General features: G+C 37.5%; 1 protein-coding gene and 1 pseudogene across 4 annotated transcripts in view; both read left to right on the top strand.

The window, feature by feature from the left end:
* Positions 1 to 22,362, top strand: part of TFPI (tissue factor pathway inhibitor) — an 88,559-nt gene extending 66,197 nt beyond the window's left edge. For 3 of the 4 annotated variants that reach the window (XM_041722934.1, XM_041722935.1, XM_041722933.1), the window contains 4 exons: positions 3,903 to 4,082; positions 4,938 to 5,471; positions 19,018 to 19,197; positions 19,916 to 22,362. In XM_041722934.1, the coding sequence (XP_041578868.1) occupies positions 3,903 to 4,082; positions 4,938 to 5,471; positions 19,018 to 19,197; positions 19,916 to 20,022 (1,001 nt within the window). In that variant the 3' untranslated portion in view covers positions 20,023 to 22,362. Of the gene's footprint in view, positions 1 to 3,902; positions 4,083 to 4,937; positions 5,472 to 7,139; positions 7,309 to 19,017; positions 19,198 to 19,915 lie in introns of those variants that run through there. The other variant, XM_041722936.1, reaches the window with a different exon arrangement.
* A 1,794-nt stretch (positions 22,363 to 24,156) lies between these two features.
* LOC121471717 lies at positions 24,157 to 26,012 on the top strand (annotated as a pseudogene).

The following is a 26,012-nucleotide window of genomic DNA, read 5'->3' as shown; positions in this document are numbered from 1 at the left end:
AGTAAATGGAGATATTTAACAATATGTGATTGCTTTTGTCAATATTATTTACCGTGTGTACATACTTTTTATTTTATGATTCAAATTATTTATTGGTTTTAACTAAAAATAATCTTCTGATGAATATATTATATATATATTACTTATATATATAATATATTATATGTGCCCCATGTTTATATATTAGCACATGAAAAAAATATATCAATAGATCAGGGAAGACACTCCTTTCAGTAAAGATCTAGAAACTGACTTGGTCCAATTACCTTGTATGTCATTTAAATTTGAATGAGGAAAATATTGAACAAAGAAATCAATTTAACTCAGGACATGAAAGAGTTACAAAATTCAAAGTGTATTTTAATTTCTCTGATTTTGATTTAATTGTGTGAGAAAGAACTGAAAACTTTTGTGACTGATAAACTTAAGACTTACTAGACTTTGAATCAAAATTTATAAAATAAATTCAGTGGCAAAATTTATACAAACACCATCATGGATGTACTTATTTACAAATTTTGAAATAGCTTTCTATAAATACTGAACTTACAGAAATGTTCAGTGTTTCAATTAAATGAGACTCATTATCTGTAGTATCAAAGAATACAGGATATATACAAATAGAGGGTTTTGTCCGCCAAGCAAAAGATGATATCTTCGTGAAAGGAAATACCAACACACCAGGGTATTTTTTTTTCAAAAATGTGAAATTAGGAAAAAGTGATACGCAGATAAAATATACTTTTATAAAATTATGTTATTTCACATATACTTAATGATTTAGAATTCATTCTTTTTTTTTACTGATTCATATTTAATGACATTTTCCCCAAAATGTAGTATTATATTTTTACCAAAGTCAGTTGGTCCCAAACAGTCAAAAATTGTGTGATTTGAAAATCACAGTGTCTGAAACCACTATATGAAAAGTGTTTGAAAGTGGATGAAAAACAACCTCGTAAATCACAAAGCACAGTATAAATTATTAGGAGCAAGGAAAAAGAATCTGATATGCAAAGAAGCATGCCTCTGCTATGAACTGAAGGAATCACCTCTGCAGTTTGAACCCCTATTTCCTTGACTATAAAATGAGCACGCTAAGGGAAAAATAAAGCTCTTTTACCTTTAGCAAGTCTGAATCTACATTTTTTTTGTGAGTTTTGTCAGATTGGCATTAACTTGATGAAGAAAAAAATGTAACATTTCCTTAGATACAAGGTAAAAGCGTCCCCCTTTCTGTGTAGGTTTATGGATTTCTTGATCATCCTAGAAGGGTGGTAGTAAAAGAGCAAAATAAGGCCTCCTCGATTTTGAGTATAATCCCACTCAGTTCACTATACTGCTTTGCTCAGTGAGATCACCAAGCCCCCAGATCCCCAGCCTGTAGAGTTCGACTTCAGCATTTACAGGAAATACGACAGTAAGTAGGAGACCCAAGGATGAGAGACTTGCTGTGTCAAAGGAGGAGCAAAGATGAAGAAGCAACTTGAATGAATACGTTTGTCCAGAGTCAGGGAGGTAGGTTGGAGAGCTGCTTGGCTTAGCAGGCGGTCAGAGGGCAGTGAGGTAGATATGTGCTTAGGTTCCTAGTTAGGAGTTCCTCTTCCCTTAATTCTTAATTGATATTATACGTGGAAACCAGAGAATAAAGCCCAGCTATCAACACCATTCACATGTGTTAAAAAGGGTGCAGATGCCAAAACCAATCCATAATAAAGACCTCTGTGCATTTGGACTTCTAACTTTGTGACATGCTTCCTGGCATCAACACTGGGACAGGTATGAAGACGACCTCTTTTTTTAAAATAATTTGGCTTAAGACAATTGTCCAGTAGGCAGCCTCAGACAAAAGTTAGTAGTGAAAACAAGGTGGTGGGCGGAAGCTCGTCTGTAGCTAGTCTGTACTCTGTGTTTTAACTGAGCGTTAGGTCTAGAGCAAGGATTGTATTTGCAGGTTTGTAAGAATGTTTCTTTATCTGAGGAATATGGGGCATGGATTTCTTGATTTGTAACCTTAAACTGTAGGCCCAAGAGAATCATTTCACAGGTGTTCAATTTCAACTCTGTCTTAAAATAAATTTATATCCTAGAACGGGGGCTCATAAATAGCAACTTCTAGTAGTGTAATTTCTTAGCTATACTTCTCAGCCTAATTTCTTATTGTTTTCTATTCTTTAGATGCAATATATTTTACCCACTCCGTTTCCTTAAACATAGAATTCTTATATTCTCTGTTAAGATGATTTAAAATTTCCTAAGAGGCAACTGGCTCACTCAGCAGTCGAGCGTCTGCCTTCAGTCAGGCCATGACCCCAGGTCCTGGGATCGAGTCCTGCATTGGGCTCCCCGCAGGGAGCCTGCTTCTCCCTCTGCCTGTGTCTCTGCCTCTCTCTCTGTGACTCTCATGAAAAAATAAATAAAATCTTTAAAAATAAAATAAGTGAAATTTCATAAGAAGTACATACTAAGGCCAAAGCCAATCAAAATGATAGCAATTGAATATATTTTTCCTCATTCTCTTATAAAAAAAGTATTATAAAAATCTAAAGAATTGTTTTTCCCTTGTCCCATAAATTACACTTAACCTCAAAAATTCATACTATAGGGATAACAGTAACATTCACCTTGAGAAACAAGAGGCAATAAACAACAAACAAAATAACTTTCAAATTGGTATACCTTGAGAAGTTCCAGAAGACAGAGAGTTTACATTACATGACAATAGGATGTTTTACTTAATAAAGCAACGCCCTCCTAGAAGATCAGTGTTTCAGAGATTTGCAATTGTTGCAGAAATCGTTAACAGGATTACATATATGCTCTTTTTACAGTAAAACACTCCTGAGTTCTTGCTTCCTTCCTTGAGATAGAAGAACCAGTTGCTTTAAAATGTGAAAGAATACCATAGTTCATCGTTGTCACGCTGTGATGATTTAGTCACAGGGGGAAAAATGGGGAAATTGGAGCTTTACTGTAAAAAAGTTCAAGCCCCATATTTCTTGCGACCATGATTTTGAGAAGTTAATTCTCTTCTTTGTGGAGGATTATGTAGAAGGCCTGTAACGTGGATCACGGGGACGCACCTGTCATGACAGCCATGTCCAGTCTGGTTTGGAGCACTGTCAAAGAAGGGGCATTAGGTTTTTTCAAAAGCCTCTCTAATCCCTGCACATGTATTTCCTTTCTGCCTTTGCACTGTTGGAGTCACTCCAATGCTGGGAAGAAGAAAAATAAGAGACACAGTGGTGGAGGATGTCATGCCTAACCTGGTACAGGTTCCGGTGTAAGAATTCAGGAAACTCCAAGAATAGCCGTGAAAGCTTCCATCTGCCTAAGGCTTCTACTCCAATATTTTTTAAAAAATTGAAACCATTGTAGTGAAGCAATACGTTACACTCCCTTTCCTAACGAGAGCCTACCCCTGAAAAAATAGGAAATATTCCTGTATCTTTCCTAAATGCCAATGCATGAAGCCTAGTAAGAATAACTGAACCGAAAAAAAAAGAATAACTGAACCGAAATTTTACCATCATATTTTATAATATTATGAATTTTTGAATATGTCTTCCAAACCAAGGGTAAAATAACAATCTCTCTTACTCTTTCGATTCATGAAATAGTGGATAGCTGTCGCCCTATTAATTTACTATGAGGAATTTAGAACTTGAAATTCCAGCGGCAACAACGTGTGACGACAGATAACGTCTTCCTTATTCTAAATGTCATCGTAGACCTAGTGGACAATTGCAATACTGTGCGGTTGGGGATAAAGTTCCATTTCTACCTTGTAACTTGAACGTTTCATGTATACTCCTTAAATAACTTCATTTTAGTTATTTTAGACACTTAGCACGATGAAGTCATTCACAAAAAGGAATATTGCTTTCTGACGTTCTTATCAGTTCCAGAAAAGCCAGATTACTGCCATATGAACGAAGACAGCGGACTCTGTCGAGGTTTTGTCACTAGGTATTATTATAACAACGTGTCAAGTAAATGCGAAGGCTTCAAGTACGGTGGGTGCCTTGGCAATCTAAACAACTTTGAAACGCTGGAACAATGCAAGGACACCTGCGAGGGCAGTAAGTTTATCTCCCATCTCATTTTACTTCATTTAGAGGCATTCTCTCAAAAATAAGGCATCTTAAAGGATGCTCACATTTACCCAGATTTCGTTTCAGCCATACGGATAAAGATATATTAGCACCCACTAAATCTGATATAAATTAGTCACTATGTTAACTTAAAAAAAAAGGAACAGAAAATTAAGAAATGTCTAAGGGAATTTATTTCCATAGATTTTTTTTTTTTTAGGTTACATTATTTAATTTTCTTTCCTGAGAATATTTTGGTGTAACGTAAGCATAAGAAGAGGGCTGCTGAAATCCCTTAGGTTTATAATGATTTGAGGGCAAATCGTTCTTGGGAACCTATCATCTCAAATCAGCTTTACCTGACCATAACGTTTATTAAAGGATTGCCTTAAACTTTGTTACCTTTTTTTTGACCAAGAACTACAGTTACCCAAGAAATATGATCTTACAAATATAGTAGTTCTTGGTCAAAAAAAAAGGTAACAAAGTTTAAGGAATCCTTTAATATATAAAGATTCACTGTTCCTGAATTTAACGTACATGTGAATAAAAGTTCTAGAAGTCTAGTCTTTCATATTTATTCAAGGTAGACCACATGTGTGCCCACGTTAGCTGGGGGAGGGGGGGGACTCCCCGTTGAGCACAGAGCCCAGGGCGCTCGACCTCATGACCCATGACATCTGACCTCAGGGAAAGGGAGAGTCAGCCGCTCCACCGACTGGGCCACCCACATGGCCCTGGATGTCTACTCTTCTTGACACAACTGCTGTGCTCTGCTTTATGCGTATAACTGTGAACTGAAGGCAAGTTGTATTTTGATTGGCTGTTTTTTTTTTTTCTCAGGCAGTGATTTGCAGATGGATGAAACAGTGAATAATACAGGATCGCTTGGGTCTATGAATAATACATCCCTGTTTAATTCTGGGGATAGCCTATTACCACCTGATTCTGAGGATAGCCTATTACCACCTGATTCTGGGGATAGCATGCCACCTGATTCTGAGACTGGTGGATCACAACACGATTCTGAGAGTGGTGGATCACAACACGATTCTGAGAGTGGTGGATCACAACACGATTCTGAGAGTGGTGGATCACAACACGATTCTGAGAGTGGTGGATCACAACACGATTCTGAGAGTGGTGGATCACAACACGATTCTGAGAGTGGTGGATCACAACACGATTCTGAGAGTGGTGGATCACAACACGATTCTGAGAGTGGTGGATCACATCACGATTCTGAGAGTGGTGGATTACATCACAATTCTGAGAGTAGTGGATTACAACACGATTCTGGGGATAATGCATCACCTCTTGTTTCTGTGAATAATGACTCTTTCACTCCCCGGCCTCCCACGGTTTCCAGCTTTTTAGGTAAGAGTCTCTCTTTTTTTTAAATTCCTCCCAGAAAAATATTATGGTAACAATAGAAGTGGAGTGTAGATTAGAATTTAGCTTTTAAAAAAAATAGGTCTTGTTATCTAATAATAGGTGTGTTGAAACACCGAGATTCAAAATGTTTGTTTTTCAATCCCATAGGGGTGATAATTCTCCTCTATTTTAGGGTATGCTTTGAAGGAAGCTTTTGATTACATATCATATGAACATTTTCCTACGATATTTAATTCTATGCCAAAGTGATCTTATAAACTAATGCTGGAATTATCAGCATCAACGTCTGATGGTAAATTATCCTCATGGCAATAGAGTGCTCTTTAACTGAGCATGACACTACTGTCAAGGCCTCAGGTGTTCAGTCACAGGACAGATTAGGAAATTGTTGAATAACCATCACCAAAAGGTTACGCCACTCCACGGGGAATTATCTTTTGGATTTCCGCAAAATTCTTTTCTGGGCTATACCCTCTCAACATATTTATCAAATGTAAACAAACATACAGGAAATATGCTCACAGAAAATTCAGAGCTGGGCAATAGTAAAAAATATGCAAAAACGTAGCCAGAAACCACAAATACCGGGGCAGTGAAAAACAACAGAGAGAGCTGAAAGTTAACACGATGAACACAAGGTCCTCCTAAACTTCAAAAACCACGTGTGCTCAATTCACGAATCAGAGATTTCCCTTAGAAGCAGACCGTGTGAACATTTCAAATGTGAGGTTGACAAGAGTTGACGAAGTTCTGTAGCTGTTAGAATCGCAGCCCTAGGGTAAAAAAGAGAAAGCGTCCGGAGCGGAGCGGGCCTTCTCCATCTCAGCCCTGTATCCGAATCCGATGGGAATCAGCACTGGGAAGTGTTTGAGGAACTGTCTTCACAACCAACACACTAGCAAGCAAGCCAACGGCAAACAGAACGTGTGCCCAGGTGCACGCACGCTGCCGGTGTTGGCCATTCCCTGCCTAGCTGAGGGATCAAGTATCCAGGCCATGGCCCCCCTGCCCCCATCACGGCTGTGGGGTTGGCGCCAGGCCTGAAATGCCAGACCTTAGGAGCCACCAGGAGGACGGAAACGTGGCTACAGGAAAGCTGGGAGGTGTAAGGAGATGGGGGATCTAAGGAGGGAACGCTATATATCTGTGCCCTCAGGACTTGCAGCACCATCCTATGGAAGGCAACCCCACGTGCCTCCCCCAGGCCTCTCCCCACATCCCCATCCTTCCTCATTTCCCTCAGCCCAGCCTAAGAACCAGGATTCATTCATGAAATCTAAAGTATAAGTCTCTTTCTGTAAAGTGTTTACTTTTTAAGGTGAAGTCTTAAAAAATAAGTGGGCACCAAATGAATTAAATTCCCCAAGTTGTAGGCCCTCAAGCCGCGTGCGTTCCAATAGCCCTGGAGAGGTCACAAAAGGCATGCAAAATTTCAGAGAGAGCTTGAAGACAGTATATGCAAATGCTTTTAGGTCCTTAGATTAGATTCTTTCATTAGAGCAGTGAAGTCAACGCTGGGTGAATGGGAGTCTAATTTTTAAGCACTACTTAGTTTGTGTATAATGATAACGGTACATATCTTTGTAGTTTCTGATGTGTTATCTGTAAAATTAAGTAATTTCATTGCATTGTTTTTTTGTGTCCTTCCAGCCCTGTGTCTTTCAATGACATTTTGTTTTATCCAGTTCAGTATCACATGTTGAAAAGCGCGCAAAATCTCACTGTGTGAAATATGTGCAAGTTTAGAATAACGGACGTAATGGGCTTAAAGAGACGTGCGATGCAGTATATCTACTAATAAAATAAATGCATGAAATCAGTTTTCAGTATGTTTCGGTATTTTTTGCTTGGATTGCTTCACTATTTCAAGTAGAGATCTTCATTCGTTTATCATTATAATGAACGGAGTAAGTTAGGGGATGATGGTTTTGCCTTAACGTTTCGTGAAGTATAGAAATCGTGATTTTGGGCAAGCACACTGCCAGAAGAGAAAGGAGGAGACAAAATAAGGGTGAGAAAGAAAATGAACTTGCAACACTGTCTGATAAATGTCCCAGGTTTTTATGTAGCTGTACAAGAAGAAGTATAAAAATCAAATTAATGGTAATAACAGTAGATTATCAACTAAGGAAACAGTAAAAATTCACAATATGAATTTAAATGAAAACAATATTAATAGCATTAATAATATTATGAGGATTTTTATTTAAAATGATAGACATTTATGGGGCCCCTGGGTGGCTCAGTCAGCTAAGTGTCACATTCAGCTCAGGTCATGATCCCAGGGTCCTGGGTTCGAGCCCCGCATTGGGCTCCCTGCTCAGTGGGGGCTCTGCTTCTCTCTCTGTTTCATTCTCTTACTCTTGTCTCACAAGGAAATAAAATCTTTTAAAAAAATTAAACTATAGACATTTAATTCTTCACACTAATTGCATTTAAAATTAGGGAAAATCTTCCTCCTTTCTTTGTCTAGAGAATTATCTTATTGTTTTATTGTATATATTTGCCTCAAAACCTAAATTCCTTTAGCCAGTTGACTCCTTTTCTTCTTTTTCTAGGAGTATTCATTTCCCATTCTTTTGTTTATATTTGTATTTCTGCTTTTGAGATTTCTTTAATATTTATACTGTATGTGTGATGCCATTGATAGCATACCATTAATAAAGTTTTAATATTTCTGTGCACATAGTTAATAGAGTCCTCTCAATAGAGCTCATTGGTAAATGCTTATAAAAGAAAAATTAATGTTCTCAAGTGTTCATACCAATTCTGGGCTTTTTTTAAAAGGAATTATTTATTTTATTCTAAGATTTTTTTTTTAGAATTTTGATTTAAATTCAATTTAGTTAACATATACTGTATTATTAATTTCAGGGGTTAATTTTGTGATTCATCAGTTGCATATGATTCTGGACTTTTTGAGTGGAACTTGACCCATTGATTAAAAAAGTGACTTGGGGCACCTGGGTGGCCCAGTCGGTTAAGTATCCAACTCCTGATTTCTGCTCAGGTCACGATCTCAGGGTCGTGAGATTGAGCCCCGCATGAGGCTCAGTGAGGACGCTGCTTGAGATTCTCTCCCACACCCCCTGCCGCCACCCCTGCTCTCACTCTCTCGTGCTGTCTCTTTAAAATAAATGAATCTTTTAAAAAAAAGTGATTTATTTTAATGGTTGAGATTCTCTCCCACACCCCCTGCCGCCGCCCCTGCTCTCACTCTCTCGTGCTGTCTCTTTAAAATAAATGAATCTTAAAAAAAAAAAAGTGATTTATTTTCATGGTTCTCATAGCCCTTTACTTCTGTATATCAAGTCTTAATAGCTGCCTTGGGACTGCATCAGCTCTATGGTATTTTGGAAAAATCTTCTGATCGACCTTAAAAGCCTGCTGGCAACTCAGCCTCACACTTGGTCTCTGTGTATTTGACTTAGTCCTTACCGCTTCGTGGCAGCCTCTAGGTCAAGGGAAAATGATTATCACTCTGCAAACCATTTGGGTACCTCAGGCTCTCTCTCTCTCTCTCTCCCCTGACGGTATTCGATGTATAACCTACTGGCCGGATTCCATATACATATTTAAAAAATCGAGAGAGAAGAACACAAACACAAAACATAAACATATACAGACACACACAGACACCTTTTAAAAATTTTTTGGTTATCATTGGCCTTTTGGAAGAGATGTCATACAAACTGCCTGAATGAAAGTCAGACACCATCACTGATGCAATCAATTTACAGATTTGCAAGAAAATACTGTTGCCTATTTGGCCTCTTGTTGAAGATTTGCTCACACATCATGACCATGTATAATCTACAGAGGCCCCCGTGTAGTTGCACGTCGTGGTTAATCACCAGCACTGTCAATGACTCTGAAAACCCCACTTCATCAAAAACCCACTTAAATAGATCCCCCCCATAAGCATCCTGTTTTTCATAATGTGTTCTCAGACCCAGACGCACAGAAACTTTCCTCCTCACTTATGTCTGATGCCTCTTATGCTGATTTTCTGACAAACCAGCTTTCTAAAAATAGGTGACCTATGGAGAGGATCCGTAAGACCTTCTACTTCCCCGCAGCCCAGCTGGCCAGAAACAAAAATGTAGCGCTTCCCCTCTGCCAAGACGCTGCCACCCGGACACGGTCACCCTAGGTGACCACTGACTACTGCTGCTAATCCTTTTCTTCCTGGACCTTCTCTGCTTTTAACAAGAATAGATTTCACCCCCTTCTCCTCTAGAGAAGTGTTTCTGAAATTTGAATACAGATACCTTTAAAAGAAAAAGAAACACAGACTTCTAATGCGTAAATGAAATTGCCTTGTACGACACTAATCGTATACGAACAGGTGAAATATCTCATTATATGTCCGACCGTCCTACAGCTCCAAGTCAAAACTCGTTCACACGTGAATATAAATGACACAAGAATGAATTAATAATACTACGGTGATGGCACTTTTTCATTGAAGTATAGTTGACGTACAGTATTATATAAGTTTCAGGGGTACATTCGTGGTGATTTGACACTTACATTATAAAACAATCCCCATAAATCTAGTTACCATCTGTCACCATACAAAGTCATGACAATATTGATCATACACCCATGACTTACTCTATAAGTGGAACTTTGTCCCTCTTGATCATGACAATATTGATCATACACCCATGACTTACTCTATAAGTGGAACTTTGTCCCTCTTGAGTATTTTGAGTACTCCTCTAGCCCCTTGCCCTCTTGCAACCACAAGTTTGTTCTCTGTATTTATAAGTTTGTCTTGTTTTTTAGATCCCAGTGTAAGTGAAATCACATGGGACTGGTCTTTTTCTGACTTATTTCATTCGGCATAATACCTTCTAGGTTCAAATGGAGAGATCTCGTTCTTTTTTATGGTTGAATGATATTTCATCGTGTGTGTATCTACACACACATCTTTATCCGTTCATCTATTGATGGACATCTGGGCTGCTTCCACTTCTTGGCTATGATAAAAAACACTGCAGACAATGTAGAGATGCCTACATTCTTTTCGAAATAGTGGGCTTCCTTTCTCTGAAAACCCAGCGGTGGAATTATCGGATCACATGGTTTTTCTATTTTTAGTTTCTTGAGGGGGCTCCATGCTGTTTTCTGCAGTGGCCGCATCAATATATGCTCCCATCAACAGCACAGGAGGGCTCCTTTTCCTTCACATTCTTGAGAACACTGGTTATTTCTTATCTTTTTGTTACTAGCTATTCTCACAGGTATAAGGTGATAGCTCATTGGGGTTCTGATTTGCATTTCCTGGAGGATTAGTCATGTTGAGCCTCTTGTCGTGTATTTGTTAGCCATCTGTCGCTCTTCTCTGGAAAAATGTCTGTTCAGGTCATGTCATGTCATGTCATGTCTGTTCGGGTCATATGCTCATTTTTTAATCAAATGGTTGTCATTTGGGTGTTGAATTGTACAAGCTCTGTATACATTTTGGATATTAACCACTTTTCAGATATATCATTTGCAAATAGCTCCTCCCATTCAGTATGTCGCCTTTTAGTTTTGTTGATTGTTTCCTTCACCACGCAGAAGCTTTTTAATTTGATGTCGTCCCACTTGTTTAGTTTTGCTTTTGATGCTTTTGCCTGAGGAGACAGATTCCTACAATATTGGTAAGACCAATGTCCATGGGTTTACTGTCTACGTTTTCTTTCAGGAGTTTATAGTTTCAGGTCTTTAAGTCTTTAATCCATTTTGAGTTTATTTTTAAGTACAGGAAGTGGTCCAGTTTTATTCTATTGCGTATAGCTGACCAGTTTTCCCAAAACTATTTATTGAAAAGACTTGTCTTCTTCCTCACTGTATATTCTTGCCTTCTTTGTCATAGATAAATTGCCCATATAAGCTTGGGTTTATTTCTGGGCTCTTTTATTCCATTGATCTCTGTGGTCTATTTTAGGTGGCACATGTATCTGATTTTAGACGGCACATCCCTATAATTATATGACTTTGGTATTTACTGCTACAGAGCAGGTTAGGAATGAGGAATAAGGTTAGAAAAGCCTGTGCTACTCTATGTTGTAATTCTCCAACTACCCTACTTCTATTTGAATAATGACCAATCTTTGAAGGAATAAGTTTAAAAAACATTATTGTAAGAGGTATTAATTGGGAAAACCCCACTCTGTCTTTTCTAGGCCATGATGGCATGTGGTTTCTAGTCTTCTGTTTCATCTTCTTGCTATTAAATGGATAGCTGACTGGCCAATGCAAATATGATTACAGAGTACACACAACCCTGGAACTTTGTTCTGTTATTTCTAGAATTAGTCCAGGTTGAATATGCAAACATGACAATTAACTGCCTGTAAATATTTGAGCTCTTTGAACACTGTTTGGCTCAGCTCTGTTACTTGTAAGACTTGTTTCCAGTTTCTTCACTTGATGACCTATTATGATTAACCATCTTTTTCCTGTTCAAACTTGAAAGACTTCAACTTTACGCATGTAACTTACGGTAGGAAATATGTAAGACATTCTGAACCTGAGCTTCAAAGCAGAGACGATTTGGAAATTGGATATAAAAGGCAAGTTGTGACAGCTTTCTCTTTATCTGGTAACTATTAAATTATCTTTGCTCAGTTCTTTTTATTTTCTAGTCAGTTTTCAGAGGATGTATCATAGTAGTTAAGAGGATTGGCTTTATTGGGCAGAAAGACATGGGTTTGTATTCTAATCCTGCTATTTGCCAGCTCCTTTTTGTGGCCTTGAACAAATTACACAACTCTTGGCCTCATGTTCCTCGTTTGTTATATGTGGAGAGTAATAAACTCATAAATTTTTGTGATTTAATGATGACATATGAAATTCTTATTCCCATGTTTAGCACACAATAAGGGCTCAAAAGTATAAATATTTGAAGGTTTTTATGGCAATTACCTAGGGTCAGTGGACATTTATAGCAGGAAAAAATAATCAGGGGTGTTATTTGTATACATTTTATTAGTGATACTTTTTTTTTTCACATAACTAAAGCCTGTAACCTTGATCTGAAGTATCTTCATTCAATATACATAATACTATGATTATCTGAAATAAGGCAAATCAAAATTTCAAAATAAAACACCAACACATATTTATGTCTTTGGATCATATTCTCTAATCAGAGGACTTGTAAACCTGTGTTTCCAACTGTATCTTATGACCTGAGGTACACATCCATTATACTTGTTAATGTCAGTTCAACCAATACTGAGTGGCCCCTATAGGATGGGGATTGTCACAGGGACTGGGAGTCTGTGAATAACATGTCAGAAAGGTGGTTTTGTTTTTTACAGGCATGCCTATGAAATGGGGTGGGGGAGAGATAACAGAGGTGACTTCAACGCCTACACTCTATGCTAAGACAGAGGCTGCACCTGTGCTGTGGGGGACAGAATCAGGATCTTGTGCTTCCATCGAAGGGTGTCAAAATTAAAATTTTGTCTTTTTCTAGACCTGGGTCCTGCCTTCTACCTAAAATCTTGGATTCATTTGTGTAGATGCTGGCGAATCCATGGGCATAGCTCACAATTCTATCTTTATCCGGGGATTTTTCTGAGTAAAGCTACAATGAAAGAAAGTCATGATAAAATTATACATCATAACACTGTTAGGACTATGTTTCATATTATAATTGCATTTCATATATTTTAAAAATTCCATCTTCTAAGTCAATCAGTCCAAACATACCAGAATTGTCTTCCCTGTAGCTCTCTCCCTACCCACAGTCAATGTGGTGCTTAATGTTATTCATTTCCACTACCCCTGCTTCAGTTGGGCCTGTCTTATATTCCCCTTTATTGCAAGTCTCCTGCAGGACTCTACCTACGCGTGTCTAGGGAGGATGTATCAAGAAAGAGCAGAACTGGGATCCCTGGGTGGCGCAGCGGTTTGGCGCCTGCCTTTGGCCCAGGGCGCGATCCTGGAGACCCGGGATCGAATCCCACATCAGGCTCCCAGTGCATGGAGCCTGCTTCTCCCTCCGCCTGTGTCTCTGCCTCTCTCTCTTTCTCTCAGTGACTATCATAAATAAATAAAAATTAAAAAAAAAAGAAAGAGCAGAACTGTCTTTTTCATCCTTCAATATTTTCAGTTGTTCATTAATGTCTATATCATAAATTCCAAGTATATTAGTAATCAAAAACCTTAATTGGATCTAAATCAACCCTTCCAGCCCTACACCCTGCTCTCCTCTCTATGCACTCTTTTCTTCAGATAGCCTGGAGTTTGCAAAATACTCCAAACTAGGAACATTCTGACTTGTGTGCTTTCCTTCGCCCATCCCCTCCCCATCTCTTCCACTTGTTAAAATTTCATTCTTCCTTACAAGCTGATCAAGGGACTAAATAAAGTGTTTTCACCCTTTGCTAAAATCTTACAGGGTTTTCAATTTTCCAGATGTCTTAAGGAAAAATTTCTTTAATTACAAGTCATAATTATCTCAGGATAAATTATATTCATAACAGCCTCATAACTTGTAATTTTACCATGGTTTGCTTGCTTTATGGCTTTATTTAGAAAAATCCATGGATAAAGATAACTTCGGGAACTCTGCACAGGGATTAGACAGTCATCCAGGTAAAGAAATCCAACCCAATAAATATCTACACGACTTTTCTTTGTTAACCTGTGGAAGCTTCCTTCCTGGGGAAGGTGTCTTATATTCTATCCCTCTTGACCTTTCAGTTTCATGTGCCCTAGCAGCCTGCTTTTTACATTTTACTCTCAGCTAAGTTACTGTACGTGTAGACAAAAGAAAAAAAGGGGGGAAAAAAGCTCCACAGTACTCGTTTCCCCATTCCCTACGTTTTTGTCTTCGAGACAGAATGTCAGTCTCTGTCCATCTCACACCAATCCTCCCTTGGTAGTGAGTGGAGATACTGCTTTTCCCATAGCATAGATTTACTATCTGTAAATGATAAATTTACAGGTGACAGGTTTGTTTAGGGACTTCTAAACATCACCGTGGAAGTATAAATTTATATAAACATTTAGTGGAAAATTCAGCAGCATGTACCAGATTACAAACTGAGCATAGCTTTTGCACGATTCTAATTTTAGAAAGAACTTTAGAAATATCTGGACCAGTGTACAAGGATGATCATGAGCCATTATTTCTGGAATTGAAAAAAACAACCTACATCCTCATGAGTAATTGGTTGACTAAATATACTTTAAATGAACACTCTTCATATTAAAAAGACTGAGATATACATGAACAAATATGGTAACATTCACAAAATATTATCAAGTAAAAAGGCACAGAGTAGAATGCTAATCTGTTTGCCTATGCAAATAATTTGGAGGAAAATACACACCAAAACACTGATAATGGTTAGGTGACAGGAGTCAAATTATAGAGAAACTTTGTTTTATACTTGTTACATACTTTTGTATTAATTCAGTGTCTTACAATGGTAAATTATAATTGCAAAGCTAAAATCTTTATATTTTTCTTTGCTAGAAAATCATGGGGAAAATGTGTTATTCAAAGGGAAGATTTATTATTCAATTCCCTAAAACAATGTCAGAAGACAAAAAAAATTGTCAGCAAGTCATGGAGTAATTCATAAATCCTACATTGGTTTGGTAAAATGAAAGCCTAAATATTAGGCATGTAAAACGGGGACAGAAAGACACCATGGAAAAGGTTCAAAGTGACTGTAACACGTGAAGTTCACAGTATACATTTCAGAGAAAGTTCACATAAGCCACTTTAAATATAAAACAGATTTTGGAGCGCCACCTTACAGGTTAGCAGCCTTACTAGATCATGGCAGTGGATCCTGATTCTGAAGCTCATCATAGATCCTCTAAGTGGAAGCTATTCAACTCGTTATTAGTGGCGAGATCAAGACAGAATGCGTTTGGGCATTAAATCCCCCTTGGAAAATGAACAGAGAAGTCAGGTTAGTGTCTTTTTATTCTATCGTAAATACCTGTGAATGAATATAATCTAGACCCCAAAATTACATTGTGCAACTACTTCAAAACCTTTATATTTTCTTTCATTCTAGATATTCATGTTTGGATTTTGACTAGGTGAGTGTCTGTATTTATCTAGGATAAATATGTTCATTGAAAACAGTCAAGCGTATCTCCTCATAAGGAGCAAGAACCTCAATTTCCTCACCTTTGGAGATCAAAACGGATGATGATCAAGGACCCAAAAAAGCTTGGGGCTAAAATGTCCTTGAGAAACCAGCTGCTTCATTATTTTAATGATATTACTGCCTATGCTAAAGTAATCTTATGATATTCTCTTTTTTAGAGAGCAGTGGGGAGGGGCAGAGAAGGAGAGGGAGAGAGAGAATAGCAAGCAGGCTCCATGCCCAGCGCAGCACCCAACACTGGGCTCAAACTAACGGCCCCGAGATCACGACCTGAGCCAAAATCCAGAGTCAGATGCTTACCTGACTGGGCCACTCAGGTGCCCCAATCCAATGACTATCATAGCTACTTAGACTTAAAATGATTTTTAGAGAAATGAATTAGTTGACACAGGAAGTCTAATTCATGTTCTGAAGAATAATGGCCTTATAAATATATAAATATATATATAAATATATAGATAGATAAAAACACATTCTTTGCAATTAATTTCAGTTATAACTTAGAAGTTATATATATATATATGTGTCATATATATATATATATATATATATATATATATATATATATCACAACATTCTTTGCAATTAATTTCAAATTTTAACCCACTGTATTTTTAGTGTTAGGAACCCCAATATTGATCTGGGTCAAAGGAGAGTTGTATTCGGTGATCTGTGCAGGTGGTAATTAAAATCAGGGCAAAGTGAGGTAGATGAACACCTGTCATCGGGTCGGTCATGGACAGATGCTTTTTGAGTAGGAGCCGGTATCTGGTAAGAGGAACAGCTCAAGTCTATACACCGGTTCCCAGGAGTCGGAAGCCGCATAGCAGACATCCTCTGGGACAGAAGCCAAGAGTGTCAGGTAGAGGAGACTTGATGCCAGGGACAAATGAACAGGTAGTGACACTCTCGAATGGCACCTGTGCTGGTCAACTCTCTGTCTGCTTTCAAACAGCCTTCTCCTTGCTTGTCCAGTACCTCCATTGTACCCTCTGCCTCGGCTTTTGAGTAGACTTGGTGAGCAGCAGACGCTCAGTGGGAGACTCGGGGACCCAAAGCAGACAGAAGCGAGGGTACCTCTCCCCAGCAAACCTGTGGTGTAGCCTCCGCGGCCTCGGAGCCGCCTCCACGGTTGCCCTCAGTCCAGGCACTGCTTGCTCCAACCTAGCTTGCTCTCATTTTGAAACAGCCTTGATTTGTTGTGCGGCCAGGTGTACTACAGGTCGAGGGAAAAGAAGGAGGAATTTACTTTGCGTCGTCAGAAATTTCTCTCTGTCCTGGAATAAGAAACTTTAGGTAGAACATTGCTATTAAGACATGATAATCAACATCTGTGAAGAGGACGTGCACAACCTGCAGGTGCCTCCATGTATTCCAGCTTCAACTTACTGTGGGCCGGGAAATCGTGTGTACAAAATGCAAAATGAAACTGCTGTAGAAGTCCCATCATCAGCCAGGAAGCATCTGTGGGGACTTGCTGAGAGTTTTAAAAATAGCACCTTTCTCTCCTTCTGGGGTTAGGCTAGTTGCTTGAGGAGTGTTTCTTTTGTTTCTGGATACAGGTGATGACTTTGGAAGCTCATGGAGACAGAAGTGGTAGCAACCGATAACCATCTCACATTCTAGGTTCTGGATTCATGAGAATCCAGAGCCCAGACGCTGGAAAAGTCTGAGCAATAGCAGGGCTCAGCTACAGTAGAGCTCTACTCACTGTCAGAAAACCCATCCTACAGACACCGTTAGGGCGGGCAGGGACTTCAACGGCCTCTTCTGAGTGAGGCCCGCCTTCCTCCCAAGAGTGTTCAACTTTTGATTTATGATGCCGATGATCATGCACTATAGCCCCCAAATAAAAGGACATAAAAGATAAATTAGACTATAGGATTTTGAATGCTTTAGTTTTACAGATCCGGAGGTTTTATTTTTAAAATTAGTGTTTATAGACCTAATCAAATACCTAAATAATACTGTATTCTTTATGTGATTACAGTTCTTGACTTTTGATGCAGAATTTTCTTTTCATCTCTCTACAATGTCTTCTATATTCTTTCTATGGTATTCCCACTCCTTTTTCCGGAATTTCTCTATGACATGAGCCATTATATCAAGACACTCTAATCTCTATTTAAATTATCAAGAAAGGAGGTAAATCCAGATTCTTATTTTTTTTCCCAAGTCTAATTGGGATTATACTACTGTTCATTAAGTCATATCAGATCAAATAATTCCTGAATTTTCCCCTCAAATTGTTTCAGTCTACTTCTTTGTCAGTCTTTTCATCTGGGGTTTGCTTGCCCTCAAAGCACTTACCGCCTCCTGCCCAGCCCATTGCCTTCATCGCCGGCTTCCTCAAAGGTCTGTTTCCGGCCAGTTTTGTACACTTAGTGTCCCTCTTTGTCTGCATCTGCTGTGCCACACCCGCTAGTTGGCAAAGCCACCAAGGTCTTCTTATATTGATTTCTCACCATCGGGCAACTTGCCTGCAGTTTGGGTTCACTAATATCAAGTGGTTTAGGTCTGCGGCGAGGGCACCAGCTTCCCCTTGTTGACAGGAGTTCCCGAAAGAGCTGAAAATTCCCCTTGTACGGAAACTATTTCTCTGCTTTGCCTTCAGAAAATGAGCGATCCTTCTAATCACCCGGGTTGCATTTTCTTTCTTCTTTTTGTAAAGTGGCTGGTCCCAGTAAACCTGTAAATGTTCCATCTTACTGGCTTTGGCAGTGTTCCTTCCTTTGCAAAAATATCTAACTCAGGGAGACCTGATGCTTCAATTCACAAGAAAACCTTCTTGCTAAATCAAACCAACTCTCCAGGGATCCTTCTCTGAAGCAGAAAGTTAGAATTTGCTGCACCTGAATTCCTGTGTTTGAAACCAGGATTGTGTTCCATCATCTAGAAAACCCAACCCAACCCAACCCAACCCAACCCAAGCTCTTCCTCAGCATCAGTGTGTACGTCCTACGATGAATAAGGGTTCCTCAGCAGGACTTTTTCCTCCCTCATGAACAGTCATGAACAAAAATGATATGGCAAACATTGATAACTTGTTAAAGTGAATATGGTTAACACATTTTTGTACACTTTTGCATAGTGGGTTCCCTTATTACGTACAACTAGATTTTTCATTATCAACAGGAACCATAGCACTGCCCTTTAATAAATATACCTACTTTTTTATTTACTAGAGGAAGGTCTTACTGTGGTGGACAGTTGGAGGACACGAAAGCCTTCTCCTAGAGTTGAAATACAGGAATTTCACGGAGTCCTACTTTTACTCATTCAGATTATTTGTTGTCTTATAGTAGGTGTATGTACAACAGTAATCAATACATAAATAATATGAAAGTCAGAGTAACCACCATATAGGATTTACCATGTTTTCTTGATGTTTTTAGAGTTTTACGGTCCTTCCTGGTGTCTGACCCCAGCAGACAGAGGGCTGTGTCACGCCAACGAGAGCCGATTCTACTATAATTCAGTCATTGGGAAATGCCGACCTTTTAAGTACAGTGGATGTGGAGGGAATGAAAATAATTTCACTTCTAAAAGAGCATGCCTTACAGCTTGCAAAAAAGGTATCAAGGGCATCTTTCCTATTAATTCACTAGCATCTAAGATAACAAACTGCATGGAAATTATGAACAAAGTTTAAGAAAATATTATGAAATTCATTCTATTTATAATAAGAAACCAAATATTATAATTTAACTACTATATGTCCCCCTTTCAACTACATTTAGAGGCTATTGCTGCAGATGTTAACTACAATTCCTTGTAATGTGTCTTTCACAGAAAAATCTATTTAAAACAAAACATTTTATTCTTTTAATATTTACATACTAAGCTTTCATTTTAAGTGATGATATCAAAATGTGTTTAGGCTATCTTATAATGCACAACATTAATGTAGTTACTAACTTTTTTCTGAATATAAAAACAATGCATGTTTATAGAGTCTTAATATATATAAATAGAAACCCCCTATAATTCCATCAACCATACGTTTGGTTTAATAAAATGAGCATGAATTTCTAACTGAAGATGAATAATAAAAATCAGTAACATGCTTATCCATTTTTGCTAATTCTTTTTTTGTTGTTGTTGCTAATTCTTATATATGTGAAGTGACTTCCTTAGAAATACGTTGTTCTGCACAAAGACGAATTAAAGGCTTTTAAGCCAAGTTTTTTGTTTTAAAGATTAAAAGATAAATTTGAGAACATTTTAGATAAAATGTTTTATTGTATCACTCTATTACTTTATTATGCATAATTGTTTCTCTTCCTTCTGCAGGTTTCATGCAAAGAATATCAAAAGGAGGATTAATTAAGACCAAAAGAAAAAGAAAGAAGCAGACCGTGAAAATAGTATATGAAAAAATTTTTGTTAAAAAACTATAAATTTGTTACACTATTACATCAGCTCTAAATATTTTGGATGAAGCTTTTCACTATATTTTTTTTTCTTTCGTGAAATCCTTTTACTGAATATTTCCATGAGTTTTCTATGTACATATTAACTGCTATTAATACATTTGTATCAGAAGTCATTTCTTCGTCTATTCAAAGTGCATAAAGGGCTGACTACTCTGAATTTACTTATTCTCTCAATCCTTTTCTATTTTCCATTGGCTATGAATTATCATATTACTGGCCACATCAGATCAGTCCACTTTTTCCTTTGGTGACCAGCCGTTTGAGAATATGGTCGTGTATATGATGATCTCCTTTGTAACTTATGCACAGATTAAAAAATACAGCTATTGAAGATCAAGCACGTTTTGGATTTCACATCTAAAGTGCTGCCAACCACTTCCTTCTGTAAGGATATCACTCTATTATGCATTTAACTAGAGCTGATACTAATACAATTCCATCATGTGCTTCCCTCCCTACACATACTTTGTCTCCTTTGGCATAAACCAGTACCTCAAATCAATCTTGAGCCAAACTACTATCAGAACAAAGAGTCAACTTTATTATGTGCCTGCCTGATTTTGATTGATTTAACTATTTTTTGACTTGCTTATGATCCACGATATTAGTAAAAAATGGTTGAACAGTTGGGTGTTAAGTACCGATCATGGGGCGAAGGGAAGCTTGGTAGGAAGGGAAGTTTTTAATGGCAATCAAAAGAAAATTGTTCATGTACTTCCTAATTTTATTGTTTAACAAAAATCTCTCTTATGCCAAATAGTAAGAATGTTTAAATCTAATGAAACTTATTCATTTATCATTAGGCTTTGCACATAGTATAACCCAGTAACTCATGTGTAAGGCGGGGGAATAAAAAGGTATTTTATTTCTGTAAAAGAGGAAGATTCTACTAGAAAGTCTATGTACTTATTCACTGTCAGTGAGCCAACCTTCCTTTCCTGTATTCCTTCCTTTCTCTGCTGAGCCACGTACCCTCTGGCATTTCAACAGCCTCCTAGAAATTTCAGTTCGATAATGTTCATCTCCAACTTTGTATTTAAATTTGAACTTTTCATCTAGAAACAACTACTTCATGCACTTAGTTTAGCTGACTTCTCTCTAGCAATAGTATTAGAATTCCGCTTGTTCCTTAGCCTTGAAAGTTTGAACCCAATCTTGACTTCTCAGTTTTCTTCAGACACATATTTGATCAGTCTCTCAACCCTGCTGCTTCCTTTTTCATAAGCTTCAGCTCCAGGCCTTTTGTCCCTATTGCATTCTTCACATCAGTATTGATTTAATTCCTAAGATTCAATTCAATATATTTCTCCACCTCTCAAAATTCACCAAGGACTCATTAATTGGTACTTACCCCTACCCCATCCCCCACAATTTCACTTTGATATATATATTTTTTGACTTAACTACTGTTTTCTTTCTTGACTATTTCAATTTAATTAAAAGGGTATATACATTGTTCACTGAATACATCTTTAATTACTCAGCTTGTTCATGCTGATTTCCAACCTAAAAATATGATCTCCTCCCGACTATTTACATGAATTCAGGGTCCAGCGGATGTGAACTATAAAAATCACTGTTTTGAGGCTAAATATGAAGTCCTAAGATATCATTACAAATCACTTTCATCCTGTGGCTTAAAAATTATATCATTATAAAATAGTGTCAATTTATTCACTTAGAAATTTTATATCCTGATTATATAATACATATATATAATGTATGTGTATAATACAAATATACACTATATATATATATATATATATATATATATATATATATATATATATAAGTAGTTGCCTTAAACTGGATCTTTGCTATGGAATTTGAGAATTTAGATACCCAAATCCCTGTGACATATGGTTTGTTGTCATTTATACATGGAGAGCAATACGTTTAAATAAAGGGTAACATGTCCTTAGGTCAAGTGATAAGTTGACACCAATGACATATAAATAACACATTACTGAGTTCAATGTTTTCTCCAACAACATTCATGGCATGGGTTCATTACTTAATCAAGAAAGACTCACATTGAGATAGTTTGCAATGTTTAATGCACGAGTATTATTTTTACTGTGTTTTTAAATAAGAAGCCCTCTGGTGGTATTGTCTTGCCTTGTTTTACATAATCAAATACATCTAACTGTGAATTTTATACAGAATTACATTATACAACATTTATGTATATTTACCTACTTTGTTTATTCTATGTTCAAAATTAACAGACCGTGCTGAAAACTGCTCAAATGATTTCAGTTTTTACATTATAAGAAATAAAATATTATCTTGATTAACAAAGTATAACTGTTATACTCGGGAAGTTTTTTATACCTCAAAAAATATAGTGCTCTTCAGTTATTACAAAGATTGAGTCCTAAGACAAAGAAAAAAATTGTTCCATAAGCTGACTTTTACCTCCTTTACTGGAAATTGCTAATGATTTCCTTTCAATTACAAATGTGAATTCATACGACTTATTTGTCGAAAAATTGATACACTATGCTTTACAATCCATACTCCATTCCATACATATTTCTACTAATCATCTTATATAATTATATATCATGTAACTATACATTTTATAAGTGACTTCCAATCTTGACTATTGAAGGTGTCCTGGCCCACTGCCGTACCAGAAGGAAGAAAATGACATTAATCAACTACTTAGGAGAAATCTTGAGTTCTTTTATCAACTGCTCCTATTTTTGTCTCCCTTTTATGAATTATTTGAATTTAGTTTCCAACTTTTGACTTTCGGTTCTTTCTCAAGAACTTTAGCATAAACATACCTGAATTGCTTTTCCTGCGTCCTGCTCTATGGAATAGAGAAGATCTTGTTATTCCCTTAGGATCAATCTCTGAACTACAACCACATAGCTGGTGTCTTGGCTAGAAGTATACAGACCACTTTTTAGGGGAGTAGTGATACATGGTAATTCATTTCATCAAAGAGAAGAGAGAGATGTGCAGGCATTTGGTCATCTAATAAAATAGAGCATTACGGCAATGAATAGGATTTCCTCATCCAAAAATTCTGGTCAAAATTAGAAAGGCCAAAGGTATCTTACTTCAGTATAGATGGACTCACAGCATCATATTGTCAAGGAAACTCAACCTTTATTCCTGATTCTGCTGCCCAACATCTTTTGCCTTTATTTTTTAATCTCACAGTGTTTCAAGATGACTTCTAGAATTTAAGGCCCACATTCTCTCAGGTGATGTTTTCTAGAAAAGTTTAGACACTCTTATCTCAAAGAATTGAAGTCCTGGTCTCAGTCACAAAGCATGAAAGAAATAACTGATAAGCTGGACTTCACTAAAATTAAAAACTTCTGTTCTGCAAAAGATAATATCAAGAGACTAGAAGACAAGCCATGAACGGGGAGAAAATATTTCAAAAGATACATCTGATAAGAGATTGTGTGTTCAAAATATATAAAGAACGTTTAAAACTAAAAAATAACCTTATTAAAAAGTGGGCCAAAGACCTTAACAGACACCTCACCAAAGAAGATCTACAGATGACATAAGCATATGAAAGGTGCCCCACATCACAGGTCATCAGTGAGATACACATTACAACAGTGAGCTCCTATGACACATCTATTAGAAGAGCTAAAATCAGGTACATGGACATGGCCAGATGCTGGCAAACATGTGGACAGAGCAAGAGCAATTCGTTTTTTATTGGTAGGGATGCAAAATGGTTATAGCCACTTTGGAAAACAATTTGGCAGTTTCTTACAAAAGTAAACATATTCTTATGTACCATTTAGCCATCATACTCCTTGCTATTTACCCAAATAAGATGAAAATGTTTGTCCACACAAAAGCCTGCACACATATCTGTAGCAACTTGATTCATAATGGCCATAACTTGGAAGCAACTAAGATGTCAGCAGATGGATGGATAAACTGTGTTATATTCAAACTAGGCAATATTATACAATATCAAAAACAAACGAGCTACAAAACCATGAAAAGACATGGAAGAGTTTAAAGGAATGTTACTAAGTGAAAAAAGCCAATCTGGAAAGTCTACATGCTGTAGGATTCCCCAGAATATGATGTCCTGGAAAAGACAAAACTATGGAAATGGTAAAAAGATCAGTGGTTACCGGGGGTAAGTAGGAAATGAAGGATGAGTAGATGGAGCATGGGATTTTCAGAACAGTAAAAATACCCGGTACTATAAGGATGGAAATACGTCATTGCGTATTTGTCCAAATCCATAGATTGTGCACCAGGGATGAACCTGTGTAAACTATGGGCTTTGGATGATCATTATGTGTCAGTGCAGGTTCATCAACTGTAAGAAAAGTACCACTGCGCTGGGGGTGACAATGGGGGAGGCCATGCATGTGTCATGACAGAAGATATACAGGAAAACTCTGGACCTTTCCTTCAATTTTGCTGTGAATATAGAACTAAAATTTTTTTTCTTATTGAAAAAAAGATCCTGGCCATACTCTTTTTGACCCAAATATCTTATGGCCAGCCTTGACCCAAATATCATGCTTAGAGAAATGTGACTTTCTGATTAACCAGGTTTGAGTCACAAGGCTACTCCAGGTATCCAACTGGCATAAGTACTCTCTGAAATTTGTGATCTGACTGCCAGAAGAGTTGGGTCGAAACTGAGGCCTCAAGCACAAAATTCGAGAAGACATTAAAAAAAGCAGTAACCAAGATAAATAACATTGCAATGCAGTATTTTTAAAAACTAGAGCAATTCATGATGAAAATATCAAAATTATTAAAAAGACAGGTTCAGTAATATCCATATTGGAATCTGAGGCAAAAGGAAGAGAAAACCAATAATACCAATGATGGTTAAGAATATAAAGCTGGAAAAAAATAATATAGATGATGGTCCACATTTGGCCATTTTTTGTGTAATAAAAGGTACAGACAGAAAAAATAACCCAAATTATCATTTAATAGATAAAGTTCACTTGGCCATATTCAACACCTGTTTCATGATTTAAAACTTTGAGCAAATAGAGATCTTCCTTACCTAATGAAGCATGTCTATCTAAAGCATACAAGAGGATATGTCGTGGTAAAGTTTCAGAAACATTCCCATTAAATTCAGGGACAGGTTTTCCAGGTAGTCTTCATTTTACACCAAAACAAAGAGAAACTGAAATTTGGCACGAATTATATCACAGTTATTTTCGCATCACATGCTTATCGTAAGTGAAAATCCAGGAAAATCATAAACAGAAATAATGAGTATAGCACGATGGTTACAATGAAGTTCAACACCTGAAATCAACAGCATTTTTGTACACTAAATAGAAAGAGAGAAGTTCACGGATGGCCAGCTGGTCAGCCAGAAGAGCAACTCCTCCAAGGACATCCGGGGCGACAAGATCACCTGGATCGAGGGCAAGGAGCTGCGAAACCATCGGGCTGCTCATGAGCAGCATGGACGACCTGACCCGCCACTGTAACGGAAAGCAGGGCAACTACAAAATCAATGGCCAGATGAAAGCCATGGTTGCTTGTTATCCAGGCAATGGAACAGGTTATGTACGTCATGTTGATAATCCAAACGGAGATGGAAGATGTGTGACATGAATATATTATTTTAATAAAGACTGGGATGCCAAGGTAAGTGGAGGTATACTTGGAATTTTTCCAGAAGGCAAAGCCCAGTTTGCTGACATTGAACCCAAATTTGATAGACTGCTGTTTTTCTGGTCTGACTGTCGCAACCCTCATGAAGTACAACCAGCATAGTCTACAAGGTACGCAATAACTGTTTGGTATTTTGATGCAGATGAGAGAGCACGAGCTAAAGTAAAATATCTAACAGGTGAAAAAGGTGTGAGGGTTGAACTCAATACGCCTTCTGATTCAACAGTAAAGACATCTTATAGAGCCTTTGATCCAGCAATACCCTCCTTCACCTACAATAATTGTTGACGCTATTTGTTAATTTGTGA

Source organism: Vulpes lagopus, chromosome 11 (assembly GCF_018345385.1).
Source record: "Vulpes lagopus strain Blue_001 chromosome 11, ASM1834538v1, whole genome shotgun sequence".
Lineage (NCBI taxonomy): Eukaryota > Metazoa > Chordata > Mammalia > Carnivora > Canidae > Vulpes > Vulpes lagopus.
The sequence above is the reverse complement of the archived record's forward strand: the minus strand, read 5'-3'. Positions and strand labels throughout refer to the sequence as shown.